At 43.4% G+C, this 21,498-nt stretch overlaps 3 protein-coding genes across 3 annotated transcripts; all 3 read left to right on the plus strand.

The window, feature by feature from the left end:
- The first annotated feature begins 4,072 nt into the window (after window positions 1-4,072).
- On the plus strand, window positions 4,073-4,642 carry LOC119368985 (60S ribosomal protein L5, mitochondrial-like). The gene has a single exon (XM_037634070.1). It carries the CDS (start codon window positions 4,073-4,075, stop codon window positions 4,640-4,642), a length of 570 nt encoding a protein of 189 aa, XP_037489967.1.
- Window positions 4,643-5,408: 766 nt separating this feature from the next.
- On the plus strand, window positions 5,409-6,367 carry LOC119368984 (cytochrome c oxidase subunit 3). The gene has a single exon (XM_037634069.1). The coding sequence runs from the start codon at window positions 5,525-5,527 to the stop codon at window positions 6,365-6,367; it is 843 nt and encodes a 280-aa protein (XP_037489966.1). The 5' UTR covers window positions 5,409-5,524.
- A 7,407-nt stretch (window positions 6,368-13,774) lies between these two features.
- Window positions 13,775-14,781, plus strand: LOC119368986 (ATP synthase protein MI25-like). The gene has a single exon (XM_037634071.1). The coding sequence runs from the start codon at window positions 14,121-14,123 to the stop codon at window positions 14,697-14,699; it is 579 nt and encodes a 192-aa protein (XP_037489968.1). The 5' UTR covers window positions 13,775-14,120; the 3' UTR covers window positions 14,700-14,781.
- Window positions 14,782-21,498: the final 6,717 nt, after the last annotated feature.

Consider the following 21,498-nt stretch of genomic DNA (forward strand, 5'->3'; position numbering starts at 1 on the left):
TTTGATCCTTAAAGAGAATCACTGGCCCGGCTATCTCGAGGGATGGGATGAGAATTGGAATGAGAATAGGAATTGGAGAACAGAAGCAAGTGTGGAAAATGTTACTAATGTCAATTAAAAGAGTTGGCATCAGATCAGTGGTGTCATTCGGATAGAGGGAACGAATAGTGGGTGAAATCCAAAAATCTTCTTTCCTTTTGGGGATGAGAGCGACTACACTAGATAATTGGAACTTGCCTTTGCTTTATTGCCTTAGCTTCATTGGTATTGGAATGAATTGTCTTCTATGTGGAGATCCAAGGCTTGGTTTTCTAGCGCGAAAGCCATTGCTAGCATCTGTTTGATTGCTGGGTTGGGTTAGCAAGTTATTTATTATCCATTGGCCACATCGCGATAGCCGTACTAGAACTTGACTTTCCCATTCTTGAGCCTGGCCACTACTTTGTTTGATTTTCTTGTCCGAGGTTGATTGATTTGCTGCTCTAAGGCATTAGAGGTTTAAAATTAGCATCTCGTAATGATCAGGATCTCTTGCCAGGTCAGGATAGCATCCATTCACTAATCGAAATCTGCTTTTCATTCTTGTTTATGGATATGGATCTGTTGTATCTGCTGGAGCTTGCCCCGGGCATTCAAGCAAGAATTTACTGCTCCCTGTTCTCCGATAGATCTGCTCTACGTTCCGGACTGGCCGTCCTATTATCAAAACTTCTGATTCCCTGAAAGCCTAGCTATCAACCATCGACCGAGGATCAAGAGCAAGTTCATTTTCCAAATCCATATTCTGGTCTCTGGGCAAGGAAGTGAAGCACAGCTGTGTTTCTGGGGAAGCAGGTTTCCGCTCTTCCTTCGACTTCGATATATGTTATTTCTGAGGAATGTTACTAATCCGAGTAGTTGTTGTTGTTGATGGACGACTAGTTCGAGTAGTCGTTGTTGATGCCAGTCTAGTGTGGGTAGACGAACTAACCTAACCGTCAACTAAAAGCAAGCTGTAGAAATGGGGATCAGTGGCAGAATTTACATATAAGTTCTAAGTAAAGGTTTCAGGACTCAGTGGAAGTGATTCGGCAGACCAGTCAAAGAAAAGATTGATCAACCACTCACAACTGGAATCAAGCAATCCTATCCCAACAACCCAAGATCTTAGACTCGGCCAGGGATCATTTCTATCTCTATCTCTTGTGACCTGGAGAACTGCACTTTGAAACAGGCATGTCAATCAGAAACAGCCACAGGAAGCCCTCGGATTGAAGCTGAATCCACCGTTCCGGATCGGCAGGAAGGTATCGGGCCAGAAATCTCAGGAAAAGCAGTTTTTCTTTAGTGAATTGACGCGATCTATCCTCTGTTATCAACCCAATGAGTAACGTATAATGTGTAGAAGAAAAATGGAAGCTTTATAGCACATTCCCTCTCTTTATCGGGATTTCCTTCAACGGGTTTCAAAAGTGAGTTCTAGGGCAGATTCGTCTAAAGAAACAGGGCTTGTCCCAAAGCCAACTCATAACAGGCTCCCTGACCCACAGAATAAAGATAGATTTCCTTGCTTGCGAGATCAAAAACTCAAGCGCCATCCGTTTCCTATTTGATTTCAGAACAGCGGAATATCATCACCCGTGGTTCACTTGAGCATGAATAGAGTTCGGTCTCCTTATGAATTCAAGTTGGTATAGAAGTGGACTTCGGAGCTTTCGCTACAACCCCTCCAAGGCGGGCAACTGTCTCATTTGACACTAGCACTTAAATAAAGAAAGGTAGGAAGGGCTCCCTCCCTCTAATGAAATGGGCTTCTTTAAATTATGCAATACGTTCACCAGTCTCGGATCTTTAGAAAAAGGAACCAATCCTATTTCGGCACTCTTTAGAGGCTATCGCTCGTTTACCGCAGATCTCTATCCCACAACTGGCTAATAAAATCGCCTTGGCAATGTGTCAAGTCCTTTCAGTTAGAGTTCAACTCTTCAGCGAAAGTGAAAAATCTACGGTCTTCCATCCGCGGAGGTAGCCATGGACTCCATAGTATATGTTGGTAGCTAGCGTACAGGCTTGATGTGAGGGGGGGGGTTGTTACTTATTCTATTCCCTTGCTTGGATAAAAACACCCATCTTTCCGTACGAAAGACACACAACTAGAGCAACTTGATATTACGTATGTAGACCTGGCCTCCCTCAATAATAGCTGGCTCACCCGATTGACGATTTTCAAAGATCTACGCCAAGCGCCTCGAAGCGGGGATCCACTTTTTACTACTTTAGAAAGTGAGAAGCCTTTGGCTTGATTTCTTCTGTGGCTTCTTTATGTTTACCCACGCCGCGGCTATTCAATAAAAGGATTGGTAGTTAGTTGCCTCACCCTATTGGTTGTTGGTTTTCTTTCTCCTCAGTGTTCGTGAAAAGCTAGTATGCTCGCGGAAATCGTCTAAAGGAAACTACTCGCTAACTCGCTAACAAGACGGACTTCTTCCTCTGGCTCTGCCAGGCTATGCTGCTCGCCTAAATCGGTATCAATAACTTCTATCGTACTTCGACCTCTCATTGGAATGATAAGTTGGCTACGACGAACTAATAAGTTTCTCTTCTTGTCACCTTCTTTAAGCCTTTCCTTCTGCTTCCATCGAGAAATATATATAGATAAGCTTGGAGAAGCGATTAAGGTGTTTCCACTCTTAGGTTGTTCAATATGTGAAGACCGTGTCAATCACTACACCAGTGATACGAAATGCAAGCATTCTTCTCCAGCTGACGTACCGACGCCTCACTACTACTTAATTAGTGAAAGATACGTTGGGACGTTTTCAATTCTCCATCAAGAGGCGGGCAACTATCTCTTTTCACACTAGACTTCGGATCGCCTTCCTACTGGTTTTCTTCTCGGTCGCCCCAACTAGGGGAAACCTCAAATCAAACAACAGAGCAACACCTATCTTTTTTCTTTAAGCACTGAACATCTGGATCCCCTTCCGACTTGCTTTTTCGGGCACTGGTCTTTCTAACAACTGGAACTCGTCTCCCTTTTCCTGATTCGCATCTTCTTCGGCTTTTGCTACGGTCTTTCCTTCAGTCAGTCCTTCCTTCAATATTTTTCCTTGCGGATCTCTCTCTTCAAAACATATATATCTTTCGGCGCCAGTCTTTCCTGCCTTACCTTAACCCCGCTTTCACGTGGCGAATCGGTATGAGGTTTCAGTGATCACTTTACGGTATTCTTTAAGGTTTCTTGGTCACCGGACAGAGTGAGAACTGCTCAGCTTGCTTTCTTTCCCTAGCACACACTTAGTAGATAGTAGGCACAGGTCCGCTAAGAGCTCATCGAACTTGACTTGTAGAGTGAGACCTATGCTCGATATGGTTCATTTCAGTGCTCTTTCTCTCGGTATCGTTCACCACATGCCTGTGATCGATCTCTCTCAAGCTAGGTTTGGTATCAGTATCGGTGAAGTCCATCATTGAATTGAAGTGGTAGAGTGGTAAGTGGGCGTACGGTCTATGGATTTCCTATCAGTGGCATTAGTTCCTTTTCATTATCTAGATAGATGGGCAGAACAAGCTTCTCTTTATATTCTATTCTAGAAAGGATCAATTAGATTCTCATCTCCTATTTGTTTGAGCCATTCATTATAGTGGTGGTGCCGGGAAGGCTGCTTAGCACTCTAGTCCTTTTGAGTAAGGAATTGTAGCATGGGCAGGCAATCTCTTCGATTGATTGCCCTCCAGGAATTACTTGAATTAATTAGCCGGCCCACGGAGTGAAATATCGAACTTAACCTATAAATAACTAGTATCTCAAAAACCAAATAAAAGGCTTTCTTTTAAGCTTGTTAATGGAATTCCACAGGAGTCAAGCGCTAGCAAAGAAGAATTGGAAATCAGTCGCTTCCCTTCTGGACTCAAGTCAGCAGAAGAGTGAACTTCATATTAATAGGTAAATCCTACATCAAGCATAAAGGAAGTGCACTTTTTTTGATTCGGCGCTTAATAACTCGTACTTGACGTTGGTTTCGGTTCGATCAACTATCCTTTTTGAAGCGGATAGTTCACAGTGCTCATTCTCAAAAAAAGCAGAAAAGCCATGATGTTTCCACTCCATTTTCATTACAAAGATGTATTATGCCAGGATCTGTTGCTCAAACTGAATCACACCAATGTTATGGAAGTTCCTGGATTGTTTGAAATAAGATTAGTACCAAAAGCTGCCTCTGATTTCAGAATCCAATTTGGAAAATTGGCTATGGAGATTTTGTGCGGTCAGAGATTCATACAGACACAAAGGGGCCCCTATTTTCAAGCAGGAAAGTCGTTTCGATCCAATCCATTCTTGGGGTCCGAAAAAGACACTGGATATGTCAGTGACTTTGCACGACAAAGCATTCTCCGAGGGCATGGAATGTACCATTTTTTGGTCAGAATCTTTACAGTAATGTCTATGTTGGATTCTCCGGTCGAAATACGGGAAAACTCCATCAAATTCTTTATGGAAACGGAGTTTTGCGAATTCTCCCCGGAACTGGAAGATCATTTCAAGATCTTCGAGCATATTCGAGGGTTCAATGTGACTATTGTCACTTCGGCCAATACAAAAGATGAGACTTTACTATTGTGGAGCGGCTTTTTGCTAAAAGATGAGGGGGAAACTAAGTAAGATGCCTGAGAAGCGACGAAATATACGAGATCACAAACGTAGATTGCTCGCGGCTAAATATGAATTGAGACGAAAGCTTTCTAATTTTGTAACCCGATCTTCCGTCTGATATGCGGGACAAACATCGTTATAAGTTGTCCAAGTTGCCAAGAAAGAGTTCAATGGCACGAGTAAGAAACCGAGGTATTTTCACGGGTCGCCCTTATTCCGCAGTTGAGTTCTTTCGCATTTATCGTATCGCTTTTCGTGGATTAGCATCTCGAGGTTCTTTGATGGGCATAAAGAAATCGTCTTGGTAGCAACCACCAAACCAATAGAACAAAGGTTAGCTCTGCAGCTAGTCCACAAGCAAGGGTTGTAGGTCCATTACCGTCCGGCTCCCGACCGAAACTAACGGAGCCATCCCAACTCTCGGATCGGAGATGCTAACGGGACAGGAATAGAAGTGGGGGACCTCTCTACTGCACCTGTCTCCCCAGACATAGACTACGTAAAGGGTAGTACTCTTGGAAAGGGAGAAGATCACCGCGTGAACAAAATCCAAAGTATCGAATGTCACTCCCGAGGGATCGACCACTATCATACATGAAATTTTGCATAGAATGATTGTTCATGTTGACGCCGGAGTGCTGAGGTTGTTCCCACCATTGAAGTCAGAGTCTGGGTGTGTTTTTCTTACTAATACGGAGAGGGTTCCGAATGACAAAGACCAATCAAAAACTTCTTCGTTTCGTTGGTAGAACCCACGCCAACTCTTTTCTCTAAATAATAGAGAGATCTTCTGATAGTCTCACTTCTATCAATGCAATGAAAGAACTATCCCTTCCTATTTGTTTGTCCTAATGAGACAAAAAAGAGCCTCCTTCTTTACCACTTTAGGGGATGGGGGTGAAGGGGGGTTTACATACAACCGGGGCAAAGTGGTTTATGATTGAATCTCAGAGGCATTCTTATCATTTGGTAGATCCAAGTCCATGGCCTATTTCGGGTTCACTCGGAGCTTTGGCAACCACCGTAGGAGGTGTGATGTACATGCACTCATTTCAAGGGGGTGCAACACTTCTCAGTTTGGGCCTAATATTTATCCTTTATACCATGTTCGTATGGTGGCGGGATGTTCTACCTGAATCCACATTGGAAGGGCATCATACAAAAGCTGTACAATTAGGACCTCGATATGGTTCTATTCTCTTCATAGTCTCGGAGGTTATGTTCCTTTTTGCTTTTTTTTGGGCTTCTTCTCATTCTTCTTTGGCACCTACGGTAGAGATCGGAGGTATTTGGCCCCCAAAAGGGATTGGGGTTTTAGATCCTTGGGAAATCCCTCTTCTTAATACCCCTATTCTCCCTTCATCCGGAGCTGCCGTAACTTGGGCTCATCATGCTATACTCGCGAGGAAGGAAAAACGAGCAGTTTACGCTTTAGTAGCAACCGTTTCACTGGCTCTAGTATCCACTGGCTTTCAAGGAATGGAATATTACCAAGCACCCTCCACTATTTCGGATAGTATCTATGGTTCTACCTTTTTCTTAGCAACTGGCTTTCATGGTTTTCATGTGATTATAGGTACTCTTTTCTTGATCGTATGTGGTATTCGCCAATATCTTGGTCATCTGACCAAGAAGCATCACGTTGGCTTTGAAGCAGCTGCATGGTACTGGCATTTTGTAGATGTGGTTCGGTTATTCCCATTTGTCTCTATCTATTGGTGGGGAGGTATATGAAGGAAGGGAACGAATAAGTGGATTGAGGAATAAAAGCTCGAAGACAAAGAGAACTTCTCCGGGTACTCAAGATATTGTGTTTGGAGAGGTGTAGATTGTAGATTCCAGCCGAGCCAGACCCAGGAAGAATACGAAGTCCAATTTCCTCAACCGCGCACACGGATAAGACGCGAGACAGTTTCTGAGGGATAGAAGTCTCGATCGGGCCAAGCCGGCATAACAGTTAGTAGTTCGCATTACTTTCTCTTCCGAAGCGCGCACATTCGAGTTCAGTATGGATGCACTGAGCGCTTAAGACCACTCGCTGGATGATATGGTCAATCATACTCCAGAGTGGGGACAACATAACAATAACATTCTATCTTTAGATTCGAGATGTATTGATCGAGACGTGCCTCACTCTAGTGAGGATTTGAGCTCCCCGATAGACGTAGGGCCCGCTCGGTACGCTGTCATTGTTTAGGGGGGTTCTTAATTCTAGCATGAAAGTTCGAGTTGGAGGAATGATATTGGGCTTGAGAAGTGAGCAAGGAACTTGACATAACATTCCTATGGTTCCTCTGTCCCGGTCTAGCACCACTCTCATATCCATCAATCAATTTCATAGATAGTTACTATGGTTGTTTCTTCCTCCATTCACTAAAGCAAATGGAGCCTTTCCCTCCTCGAGTCAGCAAGCCAACTCAAGCGTTTTACCCTCGTGTCACTAGCGCAACACGAGCCATTCAAAAAAAAGTCTTGGAACTGAAGAGAAATCCATCTCTATACAAACTCTTTATGCTCTTGATATTGATTGAGTTATGAGAATGAAGAAGCGTAGCACACCTTTTATCTCAATTCAAGTTTCCATTCAATAAGTGCATCAAGTATTTCGTATAGAAAGAAAAGGAACCACTTCTCTTCTCTTAAGTATATGAAAAATTGCTTTTTGGTCCCTTTCGTCCAGAGGTTAGGACATCGTCTTTTCATGTCGAAGACACGGGTTCGATTCCCGTAAGGGATAGGTACTTATTCCCGGCCGGCGGTATCAAGAACCCGGATAGTCAGTAGGAAACTCCAATCTGCAAGCGGAACAACGAGTTTAGAAGGCACATTCTTGAAAGAGCAGGCCGACTATGAAACTCATATAAGGCTCGCGATCGGGTGCATTGTTGACTCGGGGGCGGTTCCATAGGCGGCTACTCTAAGACGGATCAAGTTGGGCTATATATTATGGCAAGTTGACCCTACTTTCCAATTTCGTAGATAGAACAGTTCTAGTAGAAGGTTAACCCGGCCTTCCTAAGAGTACTAGGTTAAAGGGGAGACCTCTAAAGCCCAGAAAGAACTATCCTATCCCTTTAGGAATCCAAAAGCGCCGTATCTGTGGATCACTGACGGCTATACCCAATGAGCAAAGTAGAAAGAGCCGAGGAAAATGCATCTTCTCCCTATTCAGTCAGCAGTTGTCCATCGACTAGTCTTACTTACCGCACCGCCCGGCGAAAAGGGATTTCTCAGTGATAGACCCACGAGAGCGTGTGTGCCAGTGACAAAAGAAGTGCGAGACGATCTGGGAAGTGAGGGATGCCCTTCCTAGGTATCACGAGCGGTGAGGCAGGTATGGCTGGAGGAAAAGCAAGGCAACAGGGTGCTAGGTTTAAGCAAGTATTGTCCGTCCGATCATTGGAATCGGCTTAGCCGAAAAAGGCAGATCTGGTTTCACTAGTAGGAAGAACACCCTTCTAAGGTGAAGGTATTCCATTTCTAAGAAGGAATTTCTATATATTCGAACTAGAGAGAAGCTCTAAAATGGAAATCGAAAAGGAACCCCTTGTCCGTCCAGGTACTCCCCCCGCCGGAACTTGCAATCAAACATAGGGTTGGCAAACTAGGAAGGCACAGAAAAGAAGGCAGTTGCGAAGGCGAGCAAGGTATTTTTGAATTTCCTCAAATTGATGAATCAATGAAGTAGTTGAATTGAAGTAAATGTGCCTACGAAAGAAGAGTTTTCGATATGGATATGCGAAGAGGAAGAAAGCAAGCATATATTACTATTGCATTGGCAACAAACACCGTCAAACAAAGATAGCTGTTGAGGAGGAAGACCTGGATAGGGAGCCGGTTACGAATAAACCTAGGACTAGGAAACCCCGAACTACGAATGGAAACACTTTTTCAAGCAGGGGTAAATGGATCTGGTTAGGAAGCCGGAGATGGAAGAGAGGGTGTCGTGTCGGATCTTCAATCGGGGCAAACAACGGATGCTCGGGATAAAGCTGGACTTCGATTGGTTTTTGATGGATATGAGCTTTCCCTGAATAAGGATCAAAATATGCTTCCTAAAACAGCATGCGCAATGGTGGGCCGAGTACATAGCATAGCGTATATCAAGTATCCAACGCCTTCCGAATAAGGAATGGAAGCCGACTTAATAAAACTACATCTTGCTGATGTAGGTGTAGACAGGTATTCTAAAAGGAGTGAAAATATTGGGTGTAAGGATTCTTCTATGCAAACATTGACCACTCGTATGGTAGCCTCACAACCATCTACAAGGGTGACTTCCACCTCAACCTGAAGTTCACCCACGTGGAGTCTTTACTAGTCGGAGTGGTAAGACTACAACCGATCCTCTTCCCCAATGCCAGCGTTGTATGTACCACCTGCCTTCTACCCTAGCCGGCCCAATACCTTCTCCGCAGGGACCTCAACAGTCCACTACTTTTGCTGCACAGCCTAGTTCTTCTACACCAGCAGCTATTTCTCCTAATGATCCATCATCAATCTGCTTCACCTGTCAACCCGAAGCTGCCATTTCCAGAACGGTTTGTGAAGTCAACTGAAGACAAGCAGATTGCAAAGTTTCTGGATATGATGACAGATATGCAGATTACCACCCCCATCCTTGATGGTGTCTTACAGGTGCCGATGTATACACAGTTCTTTAAGGACCAGCTCGCAAAGAAGCGAAACATTAACGAGCCAGAACTGGTTACTCTTACTAAGGAATGTAGTGCACTCGTTCAAATAAGCTACCTCTCAACTTAGATGAGCCTGCCAGTTTCAGTATTCCATGCTTGATAGGAAGTCAAACTTTCCATGCTTTATGTGGTCTTGGGTCTACTGTGATTCCCTTCACTGTCTACGAGCCACTACCATTGGGTGATGTACGGCCGACTAGCATCACTCTCCACCTTGCTGATCAGGATCTGGCAGACATTTTGGGTGATTTCCCTGCGATAGTTGGTAACTTCGCATTTCCAGTTGATTTTGTTGTCTTGGAGATGTAGGATAAGAGCTTTCCTATTTTTTTGGGGGAGACCTTTTCTAGCTACTGCAGGGGCTGTCATCGATGTGAAAGATGCTAAGCTCACGCTTCAATTTGGTGAGGAGAAAGTCTCATTTGACATTAGGTATATCTTCCAAATCACCTTCCTCACTGTCCAGACCATAGTAAGCAATATGAAACGAGTCACTTAAGCCCTAGTAAAAGGCTACTCTTTGAATCCCCTCTTTAAGGCATATAAAATTAGTACTCTTCCTGAGCTAGCTTAAGCATATCTCGAGCGAGTGAGTTTCCCTCCATCAAGTTCTAAGTGATCAAATAAGGTCCTTGCTCTCGAGCCAATGCCAATACCAATAGAGAGGGTCTAAACGAAGGATTCAAAGGAGGTTACCGGTTAAGGGCAAATGCAATCTCTGAGCCAGTTAGAGAAAAAAGGTAATCAAAGAAAGTTTCAGTTGGACTTTCCCTGCCAACCCTACCCAAATTTCATACCCCGCGGTTTTCGTTCCTCTATTGATATTTCGTTCCTCGAATCGAGACTTTCTTTGTCGAGGATCTCTGGTTTAGGGTACTCCATCGAGTTTCAGTTTCTTCTTCTAATGGATGTGTCCGTCTAAGGTGGCTATTTGAGCGATTTAAGTATCGCGGTTGTCTTGAGCTCTGGATTGATGGATGGAAACCCGGGGCTGGGTTCGATTTCAACTCGGAGATAGCTGGGTCTATAGTAAGAGCCGCTTTGTGAACAGCATCGGATGACATAGCCAATGTAGCCGCAATAGAGCAATTATGCGTTAAGCCCAAAACTCTTCCTTCTAGGGATCAGATCAACCTAAAGCACCATCAGTTGTGGATGAATCCACAAAGTCTTTCTACTTAGCTCGTCAAGCGAAGTAGCTATCAACGACTTTAGCATGACAACTAGAACATCAAGCCATGGTAAACTGCCAAAGCTTCTGCTGTAGTGTAGCACCAGGGTTCAGCCTTCTCCTTGCCGAGTTGCATCGCCCGCATCGTGTTCAATTGGAAAGTCTGGCAAAGGCGCTTCCAACTCCTGGTTCAGGGTCTGAGGTTACCAAACAAAGATGAATCCTGCGCAATCAGAGATTAAGCCATAAGATCCCACCCAGAAACTGGAAGAGTCGGGGGCACCTACCGAAGGAGTCTTCCCTCCATCGATTCAATGATAAAATAGCTCTATTGAGAGGGCCTTTGACAACCCTCTTGAATGTGGCTCGCTCCTAGTTTTTCTTCCCCCGCCCGTTCTATCTAGGCTGGTGGCTATACCAGATTTCGTGTCTGATCGAACTTGAAACTAGCCCATTGAGCTTCTTGGATTCCAAACCAGAAAGAAGGATCGCACACAAGAAAATAGAGTTGGAATGAAAGATGGGGTAAAGATGAACTTTATTCTCCTAGCTGCTCTCCATCCAGCAAGTTACTCTCTTTCAAAAGATGACAACTCAAGATTACAAATCAAAACCAACGCTTTTTCTTCTCCTATAGCTACATCATTACATCTTTCACTAGTTGTTGGATGTGAGTGATGAGATCGATCCATGGAATTTTTACCTCACTCACATACTTTGGAAGATGAAGAAATTCTCTTGAATTTACTTATGGGCTGGCTCTACATGTGGTCAGATGGGTTCCCCTCTTCAGTCATTTGGTACCTCTCCAACGCTTCCTCCTATTCCTATTGATCAGATCAAAGCCAAACCTATCTAGTCTTGCACGTTGTCACCCACCGCTCTTGCCAAAAACAAAGAAATTCTATATTGGGAACTAAAAAAGAATCGGGATGGGAAGTATTTATTTCTTGATTCTCCGGCTAGCATCCTTACTTCCTTCTTCAATGGAAATTCTATGTTTTGGCTCGGTATAAACAAAAAAATGAGAAATTCTCTTATTTGTAGAAAAGTCTTCTTTTGGTAAAATCTGGAGAACCCAGTCGAAACTCTGATTCATGTTTGTGGATTTTAATAGCTCTCCTATCTACCCGGAAATGATCTTCTACCTTTACTGTCTGCGTTCTTTACATATCTTTTGATTGTTTTTCAAATCATTGTGTTGTTACAAATTCAGTGGTTGCACCCTTGTGAGCAAGTTGTTGCCGGATTGGATAGGAGAAGTGAAACAAAGCTACGAAGGATCAAAATTAGCTGAAGAAGTTAAGAAGAGCATTAGTGAAGCGAGAGGAGGACAAGATGGTTGGGAAGAGGAGGAAGGGGTATTAAGGAAAAAAGGGAGGCTTTATGTGGGGACCGCTGGAAATGCAAGAGCCAGGATAGCACAAGAACTGCAAGGGACAGCTACCGGAGGCCATTCAGGTATACTAGCTTCCTATAAGAGAACTAATAGGAACTTTCTCTGGCCAGGAATGGATGCCTCTCTTGAGGACAGACTGTGATGGTAAAGCAACAACATCAACTCGCAATGGCCCTCGTGCCATGAGACATGGATTTTAGTCGATGTAGATTGGATCGAAAGATCGCACTTCCACTCTTCTCCTATCGGACTAGTCACTTCCCACTCTCCTCAAGTGAATAGTTTAGCCACTATCCTCCCATATACTCTGCTTTTTCATTGCTTATGAACTGGAACTTATTGGTGCATGGATTTCAAGTTTCAGCAGCACTTTGGTTTGTGCATGGTTGTGAAAAGAAGGCTTTCTATACACTTATATGAACTTCATTGGCGAAAGAAAGAGAAGCTTGCCTTCATAAAGCACAGCCTTTCGCACTCCAATAGGCATATATTGTTACAAGGTTATGCCCAAAGGTCTCAAAAACGCCGGTGCTACATATCAACGCGCCATGACTAAGATCTTCGATGAGATAATACATAAGATTATCGAGTGCTATGTAGATGATCTCGTTGTAAAGGCGGTATCCTATGAAGAACATCTTCAACATCTCGGAATCGTATTCGACCGCCTAAGGCAACATGCACTCAAGTTAAACCCGTTGAAGTGCGCCTTCATGGTCTCGTCAGGCAAATTCCTAGGGTTTGTCATTCGACATCGGGGAATAGAAATCGACCCGAGTAAAATCAAGGCCATACTCGAAATGCCTCCTCCTCAAAACCTTAAGGAGCTGCGTTCGCTTCAAGGGCGCCTGGCATACATCAGGCGATTCATAGCCAATTTTGCAGGAATCCAACCTTTTACAAGAAAAACCAAAAAATACATTCCATTCTTTTGGGATGAAAACTGCCAACAAGCCCTAGATGGCATCAAAAGCTATCTCCTCAATCCGCCAGTCCTGGCTGCGACGATACCAGGGAAGGAGCTTATACTCTACACCACGGCCTTGGATGAATCTCTTGGGGCTCTATTGGAACAAGAAAATGAAAACGGGAAAGAGAATGCCCTCTATTACCTCAGTCGTGTGCTCGTAGGAGCTGAACATGCGTACTCTCCTATAGAAAAACATTGCCTTGCACTGGTGTTCGCTGTCAAGAAGCTACGGCACTACATGATAGCACATCGGGTCACCCTCATCTCCAAAGTTCACCCACTTAAATATCTCATGACAAGACCAATACTTATAGGAAGATTGGCAAGATGGGGCCATCATCCTTACTGAGTTCGACATTGTGTATGCGCCGCAGAAGGCCATTAGAGGGCAAGCGATGGCGGATTTCCTAGAAGCACATCATACATATTTCTACAGTAAATAAAATATTTCCATGGATGGGATTGCACGTAGTCCATTCCACCTTTATCTATCTAGGTTATCCTTCTTTCTTAACAAAGCAGAATGTGATGATCGATCCCTCTATTATGGGATTTATGTTTATACCAAAGCCTCTACTTTAGATATTTACGCTGATGAAGGAAAGCCTTGTTAAAGACTACGACTTTGGACTTCCTTTTTCGTACTCTTCTTTCATCCTCCTTACCAGAACGCTTTTCCTGGTTCAGAAGAATAAGATACTTAAATTGTGGCTTACATATGGAAAATGCCTTCGTCTTGAAGCTACCAATGCACATCACAGTGAAATCATTGTCAATTAATTGTTAGATTCCCCATATCACCCATAGCCACCCAAATCTTTTTTTTGCCTCAAACTCTGCTGCCCTATCACTCCTCGATAAGTGTACTTACTCAGGTTGTGCACTTGGTTGAGCGAGATCTTCCCCTTTGGCATGAGAACCGCCTACCTACGCTAACGTAACTAATGCAGATGGCGGAAGTTAGTAGTTCTCCTATGCCAACATGAACACAAACGAAATCGTCGAATTTCGTATAGAAAGAAAAGGAACCACTTCTATTCTCTTTTCTTAAGTATAAGAGGGATAAGTACTTATTCCTGGCCGGCGGTATCATTGCTGCTCCCCGCCTAATGCGGATCATTGTGCAATGCTTATGTGAAATCTCAATCCAAAACTTATTCGTTTCGTTGGAAAAACCAACGCCGATCTAAAACTAAGTCTTCCTTTCAAAAGTGAGTGAGCAGAGCTGAAAAAGATGGAGTTACCTGGAGATGAGATTTCTTTCTACGGATATGAAGGATAGAAATATGCTATTTGCTGCTATTCCATCTATTTGTGCATCAAGTCCGAAGAAGATCTCAATCTATAATGAAGAAATGATAGTAGCTCCTTGTTTTATAGGCTTTCTCATATTCAGTCGGAAGAGTTTAGGTAAGACTTTCAAAGAAACTCTCGACGGGAGAATCGAGTCTATTCAGGAAGAATTGCAGCAATTCTTCAATCCTAACGAAGTAATTCCGGAGGAATCCAATGAACAACAACGATTACTTAGGATCAGCTTGCGAATTTGCAGCACCGTAGTAGAATCATTACCAATGGCACGCTGTGCGCCTAAGTGCGAAAAGACAGTGCAAGCTTTGTTATGCCGAAACCTAAATGTAAAGTCAGCAACACTTCTAAATGCCACTTCTTCCCGCCGCATCCGTCTTCAGGACGATATAGTCACAGGTTTTCACTTTTTAGTGAGTGAAAGATTTGTATCCGGGTCTACATTCAAAGCTTCTACCATAGACCTAATTCGAGAAGGCTTGATAGTCCTAAGAAAGGTGAGGGTGGGGGGTTCTATTTAGGAAGAATAAGAAGAATCTCATTCATGTGTTCATGCTAACAGAAGAGCGGATCCAATACACATAAGACTTTTTTTCAGGAAATTCCTAATGTAACTGATGAATTTGGGATGTCATGCCCCACAAGTTAGTTGCCCATGCGCTCCCTAGGAGGGCAGTCTACCACAAGATAGAGTTTGAGCCTGGAGCCAAAGCCCCAACCCCTCCATTTTAGGTTTTTCTCAGGAAAGAATTTCAGGAAGTCATATCGGCCAGATAAGCCTCTGACGGCTCCATATTGATTTTTCCCCAGTTTTCTTTCAGAAGAAGCGGGAGCCATTTTGCATTGAAACTCGGTATCAGCAGAGTCATCTCCTGAGAAAGACTTCTTTCTTAGTTATACAAGATTTCAGAGAACATAGTGAAGCCCTCAAAGCGCTAACAAAGTCGTAAGTAGAGAAGTTTTCCAAAAAGATACCTCGTTTTTCCATTAAGTATGCGTTGTCTGATGAAGAATAACGGGGGAGCCAACTCAATAACCTAGCGGAGGAACCGTCTGGACTTGAAACAGCGGATGCAACCCTTGCATTTCGTTCTTTTGTTCTTTACTCTATTTTCGCTTTGGCACTCACTTCCTTTGGAATAAGGGCATTTTTCTTCTCTACTCGTTCCGTTGACCATCAAACAGTTTCTTAATTATGTTATGTCAAATGATGGGAAAAAGGAAGGAGTAATCAAAAAAGACTAGAACTACCCGATCCGTTGAAATACGATACGAAGAAACGGACTTCAATCCCTCATTCTTATTGTTTGTTCTTCTGATCCCCTTGTTTTTAACTCGCTTAATTCGGAAGAGGAAAACGACAGCAGCTAAAGTGAGAAATAAACAACTGCTCGGAAAGCTTCGGTTTGAGCGTTGGTTTTGATGACAGTGAAGAAAGCTCGCCCAAAAGACATACGTGGAACCAATGATACCAAAAAAAGAATCAAATATGAGGAGAACTGGGTGCATTGGTAAACGGCTCCGCCATAGCTTCTACGACTTCTGAATCCTATTAATGGCGCTCTCCGAATAAATAAGTAGATACAGGCGGACTACATACACGTGCTCTCCGAGTAGGGAAAGTGAGAAATCTACGGTCTTCCATCCGCGGATGTGACAAATCCAATCCAATTTGGTCTTGTCCCGTGGCTCGGACCCGGTCGCGTAAATGCAGCTACCACTACGACGGGATACTATAGTTATACACTCTGTTTCAATCCCTATTTGGCCATTCAACAGTAGCGTACGGCCTTTGGAAAGCATCTCTTCCTAGAGGGGACTCCCGCTTGTGATCTTCTTCCTTGGGTCGGAGAAAAAAGAACTTACCAATTGGAAATGGAAATGCCAAATGAATTGAACCAAACTACGGAAACTGTGGTTGAGCTTGCCTATCATCAATGAAGGATGGTTGTGAAGTTGGTGGAAGAAAGCAAACCAATGAATGCAGCTTGTCACCCCGAAAGGCGAGCCCATGTCTTTTGAGAAACTGACACAACCTGTTGTGTTGACTTATCTTATACTAAGGGTCCGTCCCAGCCAACAAGGGATTTCTCATAATTCTAGGATGAAACAGCATCATATCTCAGCTTGATTATGAGAGAGATTGAAGTGAAAGAACCCGGTTTCAGAGCGTGGAAACGGAAAAGAATGAGGTGAAAGGGCCGACCCATGCGGCCCACTTAGAATGTGCTTTGACTTCCCCAGGTTGTACACTAGCACTATTTTCTGGACCCAAGTTCGAAAGGATTAGGGCACTGGATTGAAGAATAGCTCAGTCTGATAGAAACTTAGGTTGGGCTGGCGGAGGGATGAGTGGAGCTTCTGTATGACATGTACTGGTGTTTCATTAGTCCCTTGATCGGGTACCTGAAGCTCTCTTTGAGGAAGCAGTGCCATTTGGTTCTTCCTTCTTTCACGTCCATCCGCGAATGATTTGAGAATTCTTTTCATCACTGTTTGGATCGCAGACTTGACCGTTGTCTATAGAAAGAAAGTGCTCACTTGTTTTCTGTTTGTTTTCATGTGCGCATACACTCAGCCTAATTTAGTAAGTGTGAAGTGGAAGGGTGAGTACGGGTGAAAGCCCACTACCTTCCGGATAAAAGATATGCTCGATTTATAGATAGCTTTGCTTCACTATATAGCGTGGGACGAATTGATAAGCTCTGAATGCAGGAAGGGAAACCTTAGAGCTTTCTTCGCTTATCTTCCCAAGCAGACCATATGATTCTCATTATTCTATTTCTCTATCTTTCCAACCAGCATTCCCTCTTATTCTGATTGGAGTGATGTGTGGTACCGGGGATAATGCAATTGATGGTGCTTGTGGCCCCACAGAATGACCGTCTAAAAGGAAATAGGCAGCAAGGGAGTTGGGTAGACTAAAGATACTGCCTTTAGCCCTCTGCAGCCTTTTTTTGAAGTCGAGTCGTAAGGAAAGATCGATAGGATTTGGTCCATTTGGTGTCCTTCCAGACGGAGAAGCGAGAACCCTTTCTGCTTTGACCGCTTGCCCTCCTGGCACAGATGTGGGAAAAGGTCTCAGTTGCGGAATCAAATATGAATGAAGTTAGAACAATCAGCGTAAGCTCTTTCTCTAGGGCCACTATCAATAATGACAAGAACTCTTACCAACTAGCTTAACGCATCCGGTCTCCTTCTCCTTCATACCCCTAGCGGATATGAATAATAGGAAGAAACAGGTCCTTTCTAAAGGCGGGCATTAGACCAGAGTTTCGTGAGCCGGAGAAGATCGATAAGGCTTAGAACTTGCTCGTTTGCAGGAGGAGGCGGTGGTATGACTCCATCCGTTGAACGAACATTTCGTGCCACCTGTTCAGCGTCCACATCCACTACCATTTTCTGATCCCAGTATCTATAGCAAAATCACTATTTGCCTCACTCTATAGAAGGCCTCCCGTATGTAAGATCACCAACCAAGTTCCTTTCTTCTTTTGTTTGTGCCATCTTTACCAACTTCTACTTCTTGGCTGGCTTGATGCTTACAGGTCTTGCCTCTGCTGATACTAGTCATGGGGACAAGAACTCCGTGGGAAGAGAGCAGATACCAATCCTAAACAACCCTTAGAATGGCCTCATCCAAACGGATGATTGTCATTGATAAGACGGGCAGGTGGTATGTTGATACTGAGCCGCTTCCCCTGTAGTTGTTAGCTCGTTCTTGACAAATCCGATCGGGTCTTCATAATCTGGAGTAAAAGGATTCGAACCTTTGCATGCCGATACCAAAAACCGATGCCTTACCACTTGGCTATACTCCAAACAAACGGTAGGTTCCTAGAGAACCGTGGAAACTAGTTAGTTCAAATCGAACTCAAAAGCAATGCGCATTATCTAGGCCTTTTTTTGATTCACCAAGACCCGCTAAAGGCTGATACAAACGAATAGTGGGAGTTCTTTCTTACGAATATAAATGGAGGAAATATCCCTAGTACCTTTGTCCTCTGCAAAGATCATAAGATCAGATGGAGTTGGATTGATTTCTCGCATCTACTAGATCAGAGATCAGAGTCAGGGGAGCTCTTGTAAGTGAGCCTAAGTAAGTAGTGTGGTTCGAGCGGACCAGTCACCGCTGAGTTCTGCTTTCCTCGCAGAGTTGGTTTTAGCCGGAACCGTGCTCTTGCCTTCTTCTTGTGCCCCTTGATTATTGATCTGAATTCAAGTTAGATTAGAGAATACCGGTGCCTTTTGATCCACCCTTAGGTTTTAAAACTGTGGAGGTTCAGTTACAAAATGCAGTTTATGAGGCTGCTTTGTATGCCAGTGTGCAGGAAGGAGAGTTGGAAGATATACCTAGATCCCCCAATAGAGAAAAGAGCAAGCAGGTTACCTACTCTTGTGGTGGATGGCGGCACTAGAAGTTGATGCTTTTTATGGACGGACATATAAATTCGATTTCCAATAGAGCAGCAAACGCTACTGTAAGCCGAAGACGAATGCTGGCCAAAAGTAAGCAAAGCAGGAGAGGCGTCGTTTCCTTCAGTTGGTCAACCAACAGGTCTCCTCACTCTAGCATTTCTTCTTTGTTCGGTCGAAAGGCAGGGAAATGGAGGATTTGTTTCTGCTCTATCCTTTACCGCATCGATGGATTCCATTTCAGTGGATAGAGCTCAACATGTTGCCATCGTCATTTCAATCACAATTCACTTGGTAGGTAGACGCTTGTTCCGACCTCCATAGTGGCACTTTGACCTTTTCTCAACAACATCTACTTCTAATCTGCTTGAACGGCCCTCTTGTTATTTGACCCAGAATTGAACAAGATGACACCCACCAATATCTTCCAACACAGGATCTCCCTTACAGGGCCGTCCTTCTCTCTTTCTTCCCAAGAACATCGGGGGTCTGTTCTCTGAACGAGTCAGCACCAGCCCCGTTACCAATACGGGGATCTCGGCCATGAGAACTTGTAGAACTTGTCTCTTGAATTGCATCCCCCCCTAGGCCGACTAGCTAAGTAGGACCCACTTAGCAAAACAGGTCTATAGGGCGCTAGGGAAGGGGTATAGAATGGTACTTGAATCTATCTATAGACATAGGATCCCCCAGCCACTGGAATCCGTTGGTTTCTGTCTCAATTCGTCATTTGAACTGAAACTAACAACGAAGGGAAAAGAAAAGAAGGATTCTAGTTTGCCACTACTTGGACTCAACTTGGACTTTCGGAGGAGCAAACCATTTCCATTAATATATGACTCAGTCATAGCCAAGAGATCATCATTCTAATAACAACGATCTAGTTTATATATCTCGAATTGGGTTCCATAAGATGCCAAAATAGTGGAAGTACCATCACGTCTACCTAAAGCAAATGGTTTCTATAGATTGAGAAATGGTTTCTATAGAATGAGATATAGTCGAATGTACCTTTAATACTTCACATGCATTCTTCGCTTATAAATTTAGCCAAGATCCAAACATCTCAATCTCTTCATACGTTCTTCCTGTTGAACTCTTCTTTTCGCTCAACAAATGCAAGTTCGTCAGGGTTTGGTTACTAGTTTTCTTGGAAGGGTTTTCTCCCTTGATCTTTTCCCTTGTTTTATGATTGGAATGAAAGTAGGATTGTTTATCCAATCCAAACTATTTATTGAGGGAAAGTAAGATCAATAGTTGGCCCTATTGTCTGTGCTCTGTTCTGTTAAGGATTTCTGTATTGGAAACATAGGCATCCTGCTATTCCCTACTCTAGTTTCAGTTCAGTCATAAACCTATTGCCCGGGTCCTTTGATACTTGATTTCCTGGGTCAACGGTACCTAGATTCCCCTTTGGCTTGATCTTACCTTGGATTTATGATTGGAATACAGATTGGATAAACAAGAGGAACTTGGAAAAGAGGGTTGGCCAAAGCACAACGATAGTGCATTCAATCGATTCCACTCTAGTTTTGCATATCTTTTCCCTCAATAAATAGTTTATATATGAAAGAAAGTGACAACTTATTGTTCTTGGAATGCTGATTTCCATGGATTTCCTCTTAGCATATCCCCCCCTGATTTGATGACCTGGCTAAAACACCTATTCTTTTTTTCTGGAATTGCTGCCGAAAGCCTGTTTGCAGCATCCATAGCAATACGTGTTAGTACTCAATTTCTTTGATTTTCATTTGATGAAGTGAAGACACTTATCTATATACCATTTATAGAATGGTTGAGTAATCTTGCAATGCGGCATGAATTGGATGACTTAATAGTTTTCTGCAGTTTAGTACTAACATGCCTGTGTGGTGAACTAACTACCTTGGGAAGCAACAAATATGCCCCCAATCACGCTGCCTATGTGAACAAATTCTAAAACTTTGCATAAGCAGCTTAATTAAGTAGAAAAACCTAATCGATAGCCTACTACTTATACTTCTTACTTTCACTTTGATTTATACTTTGACTTTCGATACCTCTCCCCTAGTGTACTCGAGATCTTGAAGGGGAAGACAGACTAGAAGACTTCCACACCATAACTTCCTTCCTTGGCTGACTGCCTGGCCTTCAAGAAACTCGAAAAACTGTAATAACTCACTTCACTATGATAACTATCTTTCGAACAGGACTACTACTTAAAGGCTAAAAAGACCTATCGCGACTGGCTCACTTGCTTGAAGGACTAATGAAAACACGTCGAACTAGCTAAACGGACGTAAGCTAACAGTGAAACTCAAACAAAAACGAATGCTGACTCCGATATAGATATTGAGGATTTTCTACAAGCCGTCGCCTCACCCTGCTCGCTTACTTCCCACATGCTTGCTTAACTCACTATCTTTTGGGGTAATACACTGTATAGATAGGAAAGAGATAAATGAAAGAAAAAGAAGATAGAAATGAATTGATAGAGTCAGATGATGTCACTAGCTTCAATGAAAGGACTAACGAGAACTTTGAAAGTTCTTCCTATCAGCATTAGTCAGCTTTCGAGTCCTTCAAGCGAGTGTCGCAGGGAAAGGAAGATTATTTCATCATGGCCATTTATTAGGACTACTTGGATAAGTTAGGACAGTTTCTCTAAGGCCAGCTGTTGAGTTAGTCGGTTCATAGGTTGTCGTAAAATATGGGTGTAGGAAGCCTGGACTCTGATTACCGATTATGAAAGCGAGGACTCTTTTTCTCTCTCCCCATTAACGGAAAACTATCTTAACCTCCTTCAGCAAGTTCGTTATCTACAAGTAAGTTAGAGAATTCCTGTTGTCAAGCTAGTTATCTTATACCAGACTTTTCTATAAGGCCTGCAAGCAGGTTCAGGTGGAAGCAGGAAAGTAACACCAC

The sequence above is a fragment of the Triticum dicoccoides genome, chromosome 2B (assembly GCF_002162155.2).
Source record: "Triticum dicoccoides isolate Atlit2015 ecotype Zavitan chromosome 2B, WEW_v2.0, whole genome shotgun sequence".
Lineage (NCBI taxonomy): Eukaryota > Viridiplantae > Streptophyta > Magnoliopsida > Poales > Poaceae > Triticum > Triticum dicoccoides.